Source organism: Physella acuta, unplaced genomic scaffold (assembly GCF_028476545.2).
Source record: "Physella acuta isolate Inbredline_101_S28 unplaced genomic scaffold, ASM2847654v3 ptg000494l, whole genome shotgun sequence".
Taxonomy (NCBI): Eukaryota; Metazoa; Mollusca; class Gastropoda; family Physidae; genus Physella; species Physella acuta.
In genome coordinates, this window is record NW_026732013.1 from 1,402,525 (window position 1) to 1,419,406 (window position 16,882).

The following is a 16,882-nucleotide window of genomic DNA, read 5'->3' on the forward strand; positions in this document are numbered from 1 at the left end:
CAAAATATTCCTTTAGACAAAAGCAGCACAGAATACTGTTGCTCAGGTGCATGAAGTGTCGGCACCTACAAATAAAATTTTTTCTCAGTATCTCTGATGCATCCCGTTAAAGCCCCCCTATCCGCCCCCCCCCCCACACACTACAGTTTTCTGTCCCATCTAGTCTGTTTTTAATCTTGTACACACCGCTATCTCTCCTATCGACCCCCTCCATTTCATGTCGCCCTGGGACACTTAGATGTACCCACCGTTTTGTGGTTTATAAAAAATCTATCCCATTTCTGTTTCAAACTTTGTCGCCCCTGTAATTAGTGTCTGATTTAAAACTTATTTGAAGTTCTAGAAAGTTCCAGACAGTTCGATAACTTTGAACTTAAACTGAACAGAATGCACTGCATGCCTTGATCGAGATTTTGTTGAAGTTGTGCCAGATTTTGAACAGGTTTTACGATCTAGCAGTTGTTGCTGTGTTAACTTTAGCCTGTCTTAATTAGATGACAACATAGCCGAGATCGGACTAAGAAATAACAATCAATGATACTCTTACAGGTTGGGAGGGGAGCGAGGGGGGGCTGGGAGAGTTAAACAATATAGACACAAATCTTTAGCATTACGATTGGTTATCTTCCATTGATTGGTCGAGTATCTTTCATTGATTGGTCGAGTATCTTCTATTGATTGTTGGGGTATCTCCAAAATCTGAAATCCTCTATTACGAAGTACATCCACCACTCAGCTCTGATAAAAATGTGAGTCCACCTCACACCTTACTGGTGTACTGTTGCTCACTGCCCCATGTTTTCTAGACGATTCTGGTTGGTCACAAGTGTGTCGGGTGTGTTTCCATGTGGGACTGTTCAGTCTGTTAGAGTCACCACTAACTCTCTATGTTAGAGTCGCCACTAACTCTGTAGAGTCGCCACTAACTCTGTAGAGTCGCCACTATCTCTATATGTTAGAGTCGCCACTAACTCTTTCTGTTAGAGTTGCAACTAACTCTGTCTGTTAGAGTCGCCACTAACTCTGTAAAGTCACCATTAACTCTCTATGTTAGAGTCGCCACTAACTCGGTCTGCTAGAGTCGCCACTACTTCTGTATGCTAAGAGTCAGGAGACGCGAGATTTAAGTGTTGTGATAGTACATTTGTGCCGCTAGATGGCGCTTCACCGCAAAGAATTCCCTCACGACAGATAACTCTGCTGTTTTATTGAGTTAGCTGGAGTTGTCCCCCACGTTTGTCCGCTTGATGAACGCCAAACGCCAAAAACAAACATCAGTGGAGTGACCACAAGTACCGTACGGCTGGTAGTTTGGCGTGTGGTAGTGTTGGGTTTTGTCTGTCCAATGTAAATCCGTGCGTTTCGCTACCTCACTTTTATTGAAACAATATAAACATAGGGTTGATAGGATTAGCGAGTGCAGTTTGCCTATGAAAGCACTCAGTTTAAATAAGTTTCTGGCAACAGTTGGAGGATGGTAGGATGGAAATGATGGGCATCCAGCCACCCAGCTGGCTCTGTCTTGCCTACCCTGTATCCAGTTAAAGATGTGCCAACCATACCTTAGCAGGACGAGGTAGGTACCAGCTCGCAACCAGCTCCTGACTTGCTCAACACTTGCATAAGACCTGCCCAAGACCTGCTCCTAACCTGCCCAAGACCTGCTCCTAACCTGCTCCCAATCTGCCCAAGACCTCCTCCCAACCAGCTCACAACCTGCCCAAGACCTGCCCAAGACCTGCTCCCAACCAGCTCACAACCTGCCCAAGACCTGCTCCCAACCTGCCCAAGACCTGCCCAAGACCTGCTCCTAACCTGCCCAAGACCTGCTCCTAACCTGCTCCCAATCTGCCCAAGACCTCCTCCCAACCAGCTCACAACCTGCCCAAGACCTGCCCAAGACCTGCTCCCAACCAGCTCACAACCTGCCCAAGACCTGCTCCCAACCTGCCCAAGACCTGCCCAAGACCTGCTCCCAACCTGCCCAAGACCTGCTCCCAACCTGCCCAAGACATGCCCAAGACCTGCCCAAGACCTGCTCCCAACCAGCTCACAACCTGCCCAAGACCTGCTCCCAACCTGCCCAAGACCTGCCCAAGACCTGCCCAAGACCTGCTCCCAACCTGCCCAAGACCTGCTCCCAACCTGCCAAAGACCTCCCCAAGACCTGCCCAAGACCTGCTCCCAACCTGCCCAAGACATGCTCCCAATCTGCCCAAGACCTGCCCAAGACCTGCTCCCAACCTGCCCAAGACCTGCTCCCAACCTGCCCAAGACCTGCCCAAGACCTGCTCCCAACCTGCCCAAGACCTGTCCAAGACCTGCTCCCAACCTGCCCAAGACCTGCCCAAGACCTGCCCAAGACCTGCTCCCAACCAGCTCCCAACCTGCCCAAGACCTGCTCCCAACCTGCCCAAGACCTGCTCCCAACCTGCCCAAGACCTGTCCAAGACCTGCTCCCAACCTGCCCAAGACCTGCCCAAGACCTGCTCCCAACCAGCTCACAACCTGCCCAAGACCTGCTCCCAACCTGCCCAAGACCTGCCCAAGACCTGCTCCCAACCTGTCCAAGACCTGCTCCCAACCTGTCCAAGACCTGCTCCCAACCTGTCCAAGACCTGCTCCCAACCTGTCCAAGACCTGCTCCCAACCTGCCCAAGACCTGCTCCCAACCTGCCCAAGACCTGCCCAAGACCTGCTTCCAACCAGCTCACAACCTGCCCAAGACCTGCTCCCAACCTGCCCAAGACCTGCCCAAGACCTGCTCCCAACCTGCCCAAGACCTGCCCCCAACCTGCTCCCAATCTGCCCAAGACCTGCCCCCAATCTGCTCCCAATCTGCCCAAGACCTGCCCCCAACCTGCTCCCAATCTGCCCAAGACCTGCCCCCAACCTGCCCCCAACCTGCTCCCAACCTGCCCAAGACCTGCTCCCAACCTGCCCAAGACCTGCCCAAGACCTGCTCCCAACCTGCCCAAGACCTGCCCAAGACCTGCTCCCAACCTGCCCAAGACCTGCCCAAGACCTGCTCCCAACCTGCCCAAGACCTGCCCAAGACCTGCCCCCAACCTGCTCCCAATCTGCCCAAGACCTGCCCCCAACCTGCTCCCAATCTGCCCAAGACCTGCCCCCAACCTGCCCCCAACCTGCTCCCAACCTGTCCAAGACCTCCTCCCAACCTGTCCAAGACCTGCTCCCAATCTGCCCAAGACCTGCCCCCAACCTGCTCCCAATCTGCCCAAGACCTGCTCCCAACCTGCCCAAGACCTGCCAAAGACCTGCTCCCAACCTGCCCAAGACCTGCCCAAGACCTGCCCCCAACCTGCCCCCAACACTTGCCCAAGACCTGCCCCCAACCTGCCCCCAACACTTGCCCAAGACCTGCCCAAGACCTGCCCCCAACACTTGCCCAAGACCTGCCCAAGACCTGCCCCCAACCTGCCCCCAACACTTGCCCAAGACCTGCCCCCAACACTTGCCCAAGACCTGCCCCCAACCTGCTCCCAACCTGTTCCAACCTGCCCAAGACCTGCCCCTAACCTGTTCCCCAACCTGCCCCCAACCTACCCAAGACCTGCTCCCAACCTGCCCAAGACCTGCCCCCAACACTTGCCCAAGACCTGCCCAAGACCTGCCCCCAACCTGCCCCCAACACTTGCCCAAGACCTGCCCAAGACCTGCCCAAGACCTGCCCAAGACCTGCCCCCAACACTTGCCCAAGACCTGCCCAAGACCTGCCCCCAACCTGCCCCCAACACTTGCCCAAGACCTGCCCCCAACCTGCCCAAGACCTGCAGAAGACCTGCCCCCAACCTGCCCAAGACCTGCAGAAGATCTGCCCCCAATCTGCCCAAGACCTGCCGAAGACCTGCTATCTCCCCGTGAGTTGACAAGACCCGACTCACCCCCAGGCCTCCCTGTTTACCCCCACACGACACGCGCTAACTTATCGTCTGCAGGTTTGATACAAACAGGCCGCACGTGTGTCCCTCGTGTGCTGGCATTTTAACTCACGCCAATGTGTTTTCCCAAGTGTGATGCAAGCACGGTATAAATCAACAGCACGCGCCACATCAAAGCTGCTCACCAGCATCACGTGATCGACACTTTGGGAAATTTTAAAACCGAGTTTTGTTTGCAGACAGGTAAAATTGGCTGGTCGCAGTTCATCAAGGCACGGTGTTATTGAGGACATTTGATAACTGGGGGAGGGGGGGGGGGGGGGGGGAGAGGTGTGTGTGTGTGTGGGGGGGGGGGGGGTCCCATGGGCTGCTGGTTAATCTTTGACGTGGTGGTGGAGGCACCCTGTGGTGTTGTGGGTACCCTGGGGTGGTGGGGGCACCCTGGGGTGGTGTGGGCACGTCGGGGTGCGAGGACACCCCGGGGTGGCGGGGTATCCCGTGGGGCAGTGGTTAAACTGAAACGTCTGCAGTCGCTGGGTCGAGGCGGCCGGAAGTTGTGGAGCAGCAGACGTCAGCTGCACCTGGTGCTGCCACTTCCGCCAGGTAGGTGACGTCATCGGCCTGCCTTAGGGGAAACGGTAAAATAAAACGCGCAAACCTTTTTCGTGGACAAATGGTTGGTGTTTGATCTATGGTTCAATATCGACCAACATGCACCAGACTTAGTGGATACTGTATTCTGACATGGTCAATTAGTCATGTGACTGTATCCATCAGTCATGTGACTATCAGTCATGGTCCATCAGTCATGTGACTGTATCCAGACGAGGTCCATACAAGACTACCTGACGCTACACCTGTAAAAAAAAGTTTCATAAAGCAAACACTTCACGCCATCCCCTTAATCCGTTACCCGACACACATAATCCGTAATCCGGTCAACATAATCCGACTAGGCGATAAATGATGACAGTGCCCTCTAGCAGACGTGATGACGTGTGTCAACACCGTCACACAAAAACTCTGCTCGCTTTGATGTTCGCACGTGAGCGATGTGTACTCACCAGCGTGGAACCAGAGCGGGCATCAGACATCGATGGGTGGGTGGGGCGAGGTGGGTGGGGCGAGGTGGGTGGGGCGAGGTGGGTTAGATGTGGTGAGGTGTGGATCAGTGCGGTTTGGTGTGGGTGGGTGGATGTTGCTGTGCGAGAGTGAGGATAGGTGTGGGTGTGTGGGATTAGTTGTGGATGGATGGGGTAATGTGATTGAGGCACGGTTGTAGTGTAGTGGTCAGTTAGTGACCAGCTTACAGCAGCGTGTGGCGCATCTTCCCCCCCCCCCCCCCCCACCCGCTTACCTACGCCAATAGAACATTTCCTGTCGAGAAAGCCGACAGATTTAAACAGCCGTCTGTTTGCTGTTGTCAAGTACAAAAATATTTAAACAATAGTTTTCTGGTGAGTGCTTCCACCAGCCTCACGCTAGCTCTTGTACCAGTCACGTGATACCCTACTTACAGTCGTGCGCGCGCACCAATTGACGTCAGATGTGATATAATCTTGAATCAGTTTTCCCGCAACCTTGTCTTCATTCATTGGCCAGCCCAGGTCACGTGCCAAATGTTGACATTTTCCCACAGAAAGCAATAAACAGTCTAGTCTGCTGAAGACAATTTGTCGCTACAATATTGCCAGCAGTATTTGATAAGGACAATTTGTCGCTACAATATTGCCAGCAGTATTTGATAAGGACAATTTGTCGCTACAATATTGCCAGCAGTATTTGATAAGGACAATTTGTCGCTACAATATTGCCAGCAGTATTTGATAAGGACAATTTGTCGCTACAATATTGCCAGCAGTATTTGATAAGGACAATTTGTCGCTACAATATTGCAAGCAGTATTTGATAATGAACTGGTTATCTGATGTTAGACAGGCCAAGACAACGTTACTATCGGTTGGTGTGTGTGCGTGTGTGTGTGTGTGGGGAGGGGGGGTCTGCGAGTGTGGACGTGGGTTTTCTAGAGATGTGGGGGAGAATTAGAAATAGCTGGACAATATGGACATCGGAGAAAGTTGACAGAGCGGCCATAAGAGAAACTTGACAAGGTATTAGACAAGACACGATACTTGAAAAGCACGATATTTGACAAGATAGGATACTAGACAAGGTACGATACTTGATAAGATGCGACACTTGACACGAAAAAATACTTTACAAGAGACGATACTTGACACGACAAGATACTTGACATGACAAGATAAGACACCAATATTAACACCACTCACTCCCCCAACACCCGAGTCAGACTCACAGACCCTATCTCTAGAACTTATTAAACCAATTACGTCTCCACCAAAGGTCTTGATCTATAGACAGCAGCGTGCATCTAAAACTGTGCTACCAACCTGTCTATAGACAGGAGCGTGCATCTAAAACTGTGCTACCAACCTTCTGTCTATAGACAGGAGCGTGCATCTAAAACTGTGCTACCAACCTGTCTATAGACAGCAGCGTGCATCTAAAACTGTGCTACCAACCATCATGTCAGAAGACAAGAAAGGGACAGCGATGAATAACGTCAACCATTTTATCGACCGTTCAGAAGTTCGACCTCTTACATCATCGACATTCTCTGCTGTTGTAGCAGTCACGTGGTACTTACTTCTTGGCCACATGTCAGCTAAAACAGCCCCCCCCCCTCAGATGTAATAAAAAAAACAACTGAATCAGCATGAGACTTGACCTCCCGCGCTAGATGACCACTTGGACGATATTCTCGCTCCACAGCTCTCGTGAGGTACTCAGCCTAAAAACCAGGACGGACATTCATCATACGCATTCAGTGCGGGCTACACGGAAGTGGATTCACGCATTCAGTGCGGGCTAAACGGAAGTGGATTCCATCATACTCATGTCTAGCTTCTTCTGTAATGGCAAGTCTGTACGACTGTGTATAAATATGTAACGGGGAAAAGAGGCGGAAGACAGGACAAGAAAGTAAAGGTGGGGGGGGGGGGAAAGAAGCACCCCCCTCCACCCCTACCAGGGAGGTGGCGATAATGAGGTGGGTGTGATGGATGGTGTAGATGGTGGAGGGTGGCTGACATAACTCGTAAATCCTAGGAACATCAACAGCACACGTTTCTTTTGGTTTGGTAGTGGTAGCAGTGCACAAATAGAAGTACACAAATAGGAGCAGTACATTATAGGAGAACTACACAAATAGGAGCAGTACATAACTAGGAGCAGTACATAACTAGGAGCAGTACATTATTGGAGCAGTACACAAATAGGAGCAGGGCGTGGTGGGAGCAATACATTAGTAGAAGCAGTGCAATAGTAGGAGCAGTATATTAACGAGAGCAGCGTATTAGTAAGAGCAGTAGATGGTCGAGACGTACACAAATAGGAACAGAGCTGAAATGGGAACAGTAAGCCGTACAAAAATGAGAGCAGTATATAAAGAGGAGCATTGCACTAAAGAGGCGGGTGGTAGAGAGCTCGACTGCTGACCCGTAAGTCTCGGTTCGAGTTCGTAGAACGTCACTGAGTCCACTCAGCTTTTATAGGTACCTGACCTACGTTAGGGTAAGTAAATGCGGCTTTACATTGGTGGCAGCGCGATAATTTATCTTTAAACTCCGAATAATTTATCTTTAAGCTCCGAATAATTTTTTTTAAGCTCCGCTGCTTAAATACAATTGCACGGCATGACGTCCACCTCGACCTTGACCCACAGAGGTCATTACAGACACGCCCACATGGTAACATGGCGCTCATTCAAACTTTGACACAGAGCTGCTGTCGTGCTGTGATAAACCCGGGCTTAGTGGGGTGGGGGGAGGGGGTGGCTGGGGGTCAGGGACCCCGGCCCGTCTTATTGACCCCTATTGCATTGTCCTTGCACGTGTGGACAGCTGACGTGTGCATGCACGTGCTTATCACATGACAAACTTGACAGGACTCATCCAGTGACCCGACTTGATGCCCGCATGGTGACCCGATGTTATGCCCACATGGTGCCCGATGTTATGCCCTGGTGACCCGACTTTATGCCCACATGGTGACCCGATGTTATGCCCTGGTGACCCGATGTTATGCCCTAATGACACGATGTTATGCCCTAATGACACGATGTTATGCCCACATGGTGACCCGATGTTATGCCCTGGTGACCCGACTTTATGCCCTAATGACACGATGTTATGCCCTAATGACACGATGTTATGCCCACATGGTGACCCGATGTTATGCCCTGGTGAGACGACGTTATGCCCACATGGTGACACGATGTTATGCCCACATGGTGCCCGATGTTATGCCCTGGTGACCCGACTTTATGCCCACATGGTGACCCGATGTTATGCCCTGGTGACCCGATGTTATGCCCTAATGACACGATGTTATGCCCTAATGACACGATGTTATGCCCACATGGTGACCCGATGTTATGCCCTGGTGACCCGACTTTATGCCCTAATGACACGATGTTATGCCCTAATGACACGATGTTATGCCCACATGGTGACCCGATGTTATGCCCTGGTGAGACGACGTTATGCCCACATGGTGACACGATGTTATGCCCTGGTGACCCGACGTTATGCCCTGTTGTGGTTAGACGATTTTATGCCCACATGGTGATCCGATGTTATGCCCACATGGTGACCCGATGTTATGCCCACATGGTGCCCGATATTATGCCCATACGGTGACTCGTCTTTATGACCAAGACTTCTTTAACTGTTAAACAATGGTAGCGCCATACAAACCCACGTCTTACACCAACAACTGCCCATGTGAAGCTGGTACCAATAGTGACGCTAGGACTGGTACGTCCCCACGTTTTATCCTGCTATGGACCAACTATCTTCTGATTATAACAACTTTTCAAGTCTGCCGATTTAAAAGTCTTTTGTCAAGGTCGCAGGAACAATTATTAAGGTCACGGACGCTCATGAAGGTCAAATGCGACATATCCGCAGTATATCGCGTGGCCTGGTCATCAAGTTGAGCCACTCCAAGTTCTATGACCCAACGTAAACATTCTATGACAGAGACAGCCCCTGTCACACAAGATGGCGGCCTAAGACAGAGACAGTCGAGGTCACACAAGATGGCGCAGTCCGTAAAGTCTCTTCTGGTTGTGGGCTTTAAAAAACTAATTTATGGAGTTAAAAAAAAACAATTTTAAAATTTAATTATTTAGACTGAAAATCCTGCTCCAAGAAGCGGCCCATCCACGCCCAAGTACCGCCCGCCATTGTAGTACTCGTCAAATTGGGGCAACCATCAGTTTGATTGGAGATTTTTTTCTGCACTTCCGGTTGGTTTCTGTTGACTGCCGGGATGTCACTTGACAAGCAACGCGCATTGGACGCTCGATACGCACGGAGCACCGCTGAGCACGGTGGAGCATGGTGGAGCACGGTGGAGCACGGTGGAGCAGAACTTATCACTTAAGCTCGATAGCTTCAAATTTCAGCTTGATATTGGTCTGTCCGTGTTATGAGCAGTTAAGTTTGGGCTGGGAAACAAAGACACCCCCCCCACACACACACAAACACTTGAAACTTGGAACACGATAGCTCTGTTATGAGGAGAGCATCGACGATTTAGAGAAGTAATTAAAACAGAGAGGATATTGGTGATGATTAAACAGGGGAGGGGGGGGTGATATGTGTTTATTTAACAGCGGGAGTGGGGGGAGGGGTAATAGGCTATGTGATTAAGGGCGCGGGGGTGTGAACTAAGTGTTTAGTTTTCCTTTGGTTCGTGTCTGTTCAATTAGATTCTATACAATTGGTTACAATAACATTACAGAAAAAACACTGTTATAAAAACATTATCCACCCCTTTTTCCTTGATGTGTAACCTAATTAATGATCTATCCCTAAACATACACACATAATAGCCCTCCTAGAATGATGACAGACAGACACAGATCTCGAGACAGCTGTAAAATGAGCATTATTCCCCTTTGTAGTGAGCAGTTGCTACAGAAGGGCCAATTAATTGTTTTAGCAATTAAGTTTGGATCAATCAAATTTTAGCAATTAATATTGTATCAATCAAGTTAATCCAAGGTAACACGGCCAAGATCAGACAACAGCTAACTTGGCCATGACATCATCTAACAAGACCATGACACCATCTAACATGGCCATGACACCATCTAACATGGCCATGACACCATCTTATAGGCCATGACAACAGCTAACATGGCCATGACACCATCTAACTTGGCCATGACACCATCTAACATGGCCATGACACCATCTTATAGGCCATGACACCATCTAATAGGCCATGACACCATCTAACATGGTCATGACAACAGCTAACATGGCCATGACACCATTTAACATGGCAATGACACCATCTTATAGGCCATGACACCATCTAATAGGCCATGACACCATTTAACATGGCCATGACACCATCTAACATGGACATGACACCATCTAACATGGACATGACACCATCTAACATAGCCATGACACCATCTAACATAACCATGACACCATCTAAAAGGCCATGACACCATCTAACTTGGCCATGACATCATCTAACAAGACCATGACACCATCTTATAGGCCATGACAACAGCTAACATGGACATGACACCATCTAACATGGCCATGACACCATCTAACATGGCCATGACACCATCTTATAGGCCATGACAACAGCTAACATGGCCATGACACCATCTAACATGGCCATAACACCACCTAACATTTCCATGACACCATCTAACATAGCCATAACACCATCTAACATGGCCATGACACCATCTAACATGGCCATAACACCATTTAACATGGCCATGACACCATCTAATAGGCCATGACACCATCTAATAGGCCATGACACCATCTAACATGGTCATGACACCATCTAACATGGCCATAACACCATTTAACATGGTCATGACACCATCTAACATGGCCATGACACCATCTAACATGGCCATGACACCATCTAACATGGCTATGACACCATCTAACATGGCCATGACACCATCTAACACGGCCATAACACCATCTAACTTGGCCATGACACCATCTAACATGGCCATGACACCATCTAACATGGCCATGACACCATCTAACATAGCCATGACACCAATGGCCCTGCAAGTAGTTCGCCTGAATGAAACCTACAGCAGCTGATGTTGGATGCTGCCAGACGACTGCTGTGCCGCTAGTTAATCTTCTAGCACGACTGCTGTGCCGCTAGTTAATCTCCTAGACGAGTCTTCACACCCATGTTTCACGCTTCAGTGAGTCTCCACCCAGCCGTGACTGCTGTTGTTGCTGTTTGTGTTTGTTGGTTTTTTTAAACCCGACATGACTCATTGAGCTTAATAATTAACTTAATGACTAATCAAACTAGATGACCGGCAACCAACATAACTTTTGTCACGCACAAATAAACAAATGTAATACTTTTTTTGGCAAAGTAATTATATGATACGTGTGGGTATCGCAGTATAAACTTAACCCAAGGCTAATTCCTACTTTAATCTTAAGCGTTGCACAAAAATATATTTAAGCGATCCATTGGTAGATGAAGTAGAGTACATGTTTCTTGACCTCGGCATATGAAGGAATAATGTGGTCAGCAAACGTGAGGTAGAGACCATCAAAGCTGGTAGGACGTAGTTGAACCCGGATTCGAACTCCTACGGGTTAGCTCTACCGCTAGGCCACGCCGTCCCATAAGCCTCTTACTAAGGCGAACTTTTTATGAAAACTCAGCTATTATGACATAAGATGAAACCAGACCTACTCTACTGTTACCTCTCCAATCGACCTCTGACTAACACACTTGTCTACACGTCGGTGGTTTCAGTCTTCCCAGTAACTGGATCTGTCCTCGAACCCCAGTCCATCAGCCACAGCTGACAACAGCTCACCACCCGACCAGCGGGACTCTGTTCACGCTTGGCTGCCCCGCTCATGCACCCGGTGTGCTTGTTCACTCAACCGTCACGTGATAGTAATGACGTCACGATCAGGTTTCGCGTAACAAAATGTTAGCTGTCATAACCTTATCGTCTGACGGACGGTCCGTCATCTAACATGCGGGGATGGGAATGCGCGTGCATGTGTGAGCGCAAACCTCATCTTTGCTGTTGACCACCGCATAAACCACACACAACCACACACAACCACACACAACCACACATACATATCAGCATAAACCACACACAAACCCCATCACAACCACGCACAAACATCAGCATAATCCACACACAACCACACACAAACAGCATAAACCACACACAACCCCTCACAACCACACACAAACATCAGCATAAACCACACACAAACCCTCACAACCACACACAAACATCAGCATAAATCACACAAACCCTCACAACCACACAAACATCAGCATAAATCACACACAGACCTCATCACAATCACCTACAAGCCACCTTATAACCCCCCCCCCCCCCATAAACCACACCCACACTCTAAGATCAGACAATAAACACGCGCCCCCCCCCCCCCCCCCCACCAATTGAGAGAATGTGTATCTCCTCTGATAATAAACAAGTAAAAAATTGCTTTAATTAAAATGCCAGGAAATGTGAAATTGCTTGTTTTTTGTGTGCGAGGTTGCTTTATTTCTTTTGATTTCGCCCCTAAAAACAATCCCAAGTTTAGTGTAGATGGGAGGTATAAAACTCCAACCCCTATAATTGGCTGAAAATAGACTCGTCTAAAAACTCAGGGCCCTGATTGAAATGGGATGTAGGGGGAACAGGATGGAGGGAACACCCAAATAAACAATCGCCAAATGACTTAAAAAACCCGAGAAAACTCCCCGTGAGTTCTTCTCAATCCCTCTCACATTTCTCTAGGTGAGCAGTTTGGGGAGGGGGGAGGGGTGTAATCATATAACTAATGGCTGCCTGTAGCGCCGCTTACAACTTTGTTGTTGGAAATTTTCGCGTTATTTGAATATTTGTTTGACAAAACTCGAAGCAAACCAGTTCTAAACAAAACATTAGCTTCCCGGGGCAACCTTACTGTTATTGCTACATAATGTCATGCGCAGAATGTCATGCGCAGAATGTCATGCGCAGAATGTCATGCGCACAAGCTCCCGTGGGTGTATTTCCGTGTTTATACTCGCGACACGAGTACCTGAGCGAGCCTGGACTGGTATCGTGTAGCTAGCTTTCATATGGAAAACATAGTAATCACTCATAGCACGGCGGTAGTGTAATCGGTTTCGAAGCAATAATCGATACTGACTAACGAGCAAACGATTAATTCGAGTATTTATAATAGCATCGGGATCGTGTGTGGCGTAGTCGATACATCTGAACAAGGCGATAAAAAGCCCCGTTATTTAGTGGCCTAATGTGGGGACCATGAATGTCCACAGAGCTCAGATGGATGATTAAATATCCATCCATCAGAGATGGAACAAATATGGGAAAACGTGTTGCCATAGTGGCGCATGGGCCAACAAAAGGGCCAATAACGCCGCGAGATTTAGGGCTCGTGTAAGCGAATATGGTTGGCCGTAATGGTCAAACAATATGATGGGGACATTAATTCCATCCAACTAATATGATAAACCGCATTTTTTTGTGGTGTATGTTTGTGGATGTTAAAACAGCTGGGACCTACATCATAGGCTCTGGACAATGGTCGAGCTTAGTTTTTTATCTGGCTCATCAAGTTTAGCTTTTATCTGGCTCATTAAAGCACGTTTTGTTTACCGTGATCAGTTATATTAAGGCTTTTGTTCTGCTTCTACTGAGGGTTTCAGCGGGTTGTGATTCGGGCAGAGGCGTAGCTAGGGGAGGGCGGGGAGGGCGGCCGCCCCGGGCGCCGACCCTATGGGGGCGCCAAAAGGGGTAGAAAAAAAAATTAAAAGCTCATTTTAAGCTGCAGTTTTGAATTATAAACGGTCAAAGTAAAGAAATTTAACGGCTGAGAGCCTTTGCATACTGATTTAACTGTTTTTCTACCTTGATTGTGTAATTGTAAAACGTATAGATGGGGAGGGAGGGAGGGGGGGGGTGGCGCTTTTTCGAAGACTAAAATCGGAAAAATTCACACCGGATTTAGGAATAAATAACCGATATCACTCAGAAAAGAAACCCGTTGAACTAAAGCGTATTTTACAATTGTGTAACATAAAAAAGAGTTAGTGACGTTTAAAATCCGCTCTACAATTTTTGTCCAAGATGGTGGGGCGCTTTTTCACTAACAAAAACCGCAGGATTTGTACTAGATCGGTGACTAGAAAACTTTTAACACTTAGAAAAGAAACCAATTGTATTAACACTTAATGTACGATTTCACTACCCAGTTTTGCTAAGTAATAACGCGACTAGTTCTTTGTACGATTCTTACGATTCTCTCAACTTCATCGTGATAGATCAGATACTTTTACTTGATTGCATTCCATCTTACCTGGATCACTGCATTAAAGATAAATAAATATAACGTATTCTTGTATCGCTATCCTATCAGTAAAAAACAGACTGTCGGAGCGGGTGGATGGGAAGCGAAACTCTTTGCCAAAATTTTAAGAGAGAAGAAAATTAGTATATTGTACTGATTATTACTTAGTTCAACCTAACTGATAATTCCAAATTGTTCTAAAGAGACGACCAAAAGTAGACCAAATAAGGCTTGCACCTTCTACAAAATACATTCTAAAGCAGTGGTTCTTGTCTTTTTGGAGTACCGAACCCCACCAGTTTCATATGCGAAATCACCGAACCCGTCTTAATAGTTGTATCGTCCACACGGACAAAATCCGATCGTAAATCATATGAGTCGGGTGTCTCTTGACCTCCGCGGAAGCCCTGAGACTGAATTACCGAACTTCTTGGGTTCGATGGAGCCCACTGTTCTAAGCTCTTATGATTTTCTACTTTTTATTCGTTTCGGCATCTTAAGGGGAATTTAATATATATATATATATATATATATATATATATATATATATATATATATATATATATATATATATATATATATATATATATATATATATATATATATATATATATATATATATATATATATATATATATATATATATATATATATATATATATATATATATATATATATATATATATATATATATATATATATATATATATATATATATATATATATATATATATATATATATATATATATATATATATATATGGGGGGAGGGCGCCAAACTGACAGTTCGCCCCGGGCGCCGGGAGGTGTCGCTACGCCTCTGGATTCGGGTTGTCTCTGTCAAAGGGTTTCAGCTTTTTAGAGGTTGGTATTCAACTTGTCAGATAGCTGTGCCCCGGGTTGTTTTAAGGTTGTTATTCTGGTCAGTGGCGTATCGAGGGGGGGGGTGCGGACCGCACCGGGTGACACCATTTAGGGGAGGGACACCAAGGCAAAAAATAGCAAAATAATTAGAGAAAAATTATAATTCCACTTAATTAAGTGATTAATTTGATTGTTAAAAAGTCTTTTAAGAGCAAATTTGACAAATCCCGAGAAAGGTGGAGGGGGGGGGGGGGGGGTGCAAATCGAAAGTATGAGGGGGGTGCTAATCGCTACGCCTCTGGGGGGTGGCACTATTAAGTGCCGCACCGGGTGACACCCGACCTCGCTACGCCACTGATTCTGGTTGTCAGATCGATTCGGGTTGTGCCTAGAGACCAGAAGGTTGAGACTCGTGTTAGCAGAGGGTTGTGGCTTGGGCTGGCAGTTGGTAGTGACGTCAGAAGCCAACGACTTGTGTGACAAGCTCGATGACCTTGAGACGAGCTCGGTGACCTTGAGACGAGCTCGGTGACCTTGAGACAAGCTCTATGCTGAAGTCTCCAGCTTCAGGTACTAGCTCCACTGAGAGGTCAGGTTACCTGTATCTAGGGGTCCATCTACCTCCCCACAGGTAAGTGGGCGCCGTCTGATGCCTACCCCACCCCCCACAGGTCAGAAGAAATATTGTCTGTCACTCACTGGGCTAAAGAAGAAATCAGATGTTGATAATTTGGGAGGGAAATCTTGATATAATTTGGGGCTGGGAAGAGACAGTTAAATATGATGACAAAATGGGGTTTGTAGATGGGCTCTGAGGGAGATCTGTGAACCTCTGTATGCTCTATGTAAGATTGGATGTAATTGAGACATCTGTAAACTACACAACGGCTCGCTCAGATGTAAGATTGGATGTAATGAGATGTGTGAACTGATGTAATGGCACGATTTGATGGACTGTGATAGTGTCTTTGTCAGGAAAAGTTTTCACAATTATTTGTCAGAGGCTGCTTGGATATAGGGGGGGGGGTAGGGATTCAGGGGAGGGGGTGACTGGGTGTACACGAATTAGGAAAAGGGTGGGGTTGGCGTGGAGGGGAGGGGAGAGGAGAGGCTACCCAGAAAGTTAAAACAAAAGTTGACTTGATCTTTAGTGTTGCGGACTAAACGTGTCCAGATGATCAAAATTTTAACTGACAGTACAAGACGGGCAATCATTTTGTCATGGCGTCCAACATGTTTTGAAGGGCTAGCATCGTTTGATGGCGTCCAACAAACTTTGTCAGACCACCGGTGTATGATGGCGTCCAACCGATGTTGTATCTACACTGTCGCAACCAGTTTTAGATCAAGCACGGCGCAGCCTACAGTCGGTAATTGGTTACAATCTATGGCTTATTTCCCGATACGTTATGTTAGATAATGCAGTTCATCTGGTTGTCATGGTAACAGGGCTGAGCAGCTTGTTCTTCAAAGATTAAGTGTAAATGACGTCATAGAACTCTGTTGTGGTCGTTTCGTCATATCCGTGAGTGGGTTGTCACGTCCAACTCCCCCAATCGGGGTTGGATGCTAAATGTTAAATCCAACCCCCTCACGAGTTGTGACCTTCTCGTGTACTGTACTCGCCAGTTCAAGGTCATCTCCAGCTACCTGTTGGCCATCATGCTATTTAAC

The 16,882-nt window shown here is 47.5% G+C and overlaps 1 protein-coding gene across 1 annotated transcript; it reads left to right on the plus strand.

Annotated features, from left to right (window-relative positions):
* The first annotated feature begins 1,488 nt into the window (after positions 1-1,488).
* LOC131944498 (proteoglycan 4-like) lies at positions 1,489-3,885 on the plus strand. The gene is made up of 2 exons (XM_059305166.1): positions 1,489-1,533; positions 1,858-3,885. Exons 1-2 carry the CDS (start codon positions 1,489-1,491, stop codon positions 3,883-3,885), a joined length of 2,073 nt encoding a protein of 690 aa, XP_059161149.1.
* The last annotated feature ends 12,997 nt before the right edge of the window (positions 3,886-16,882 follow it).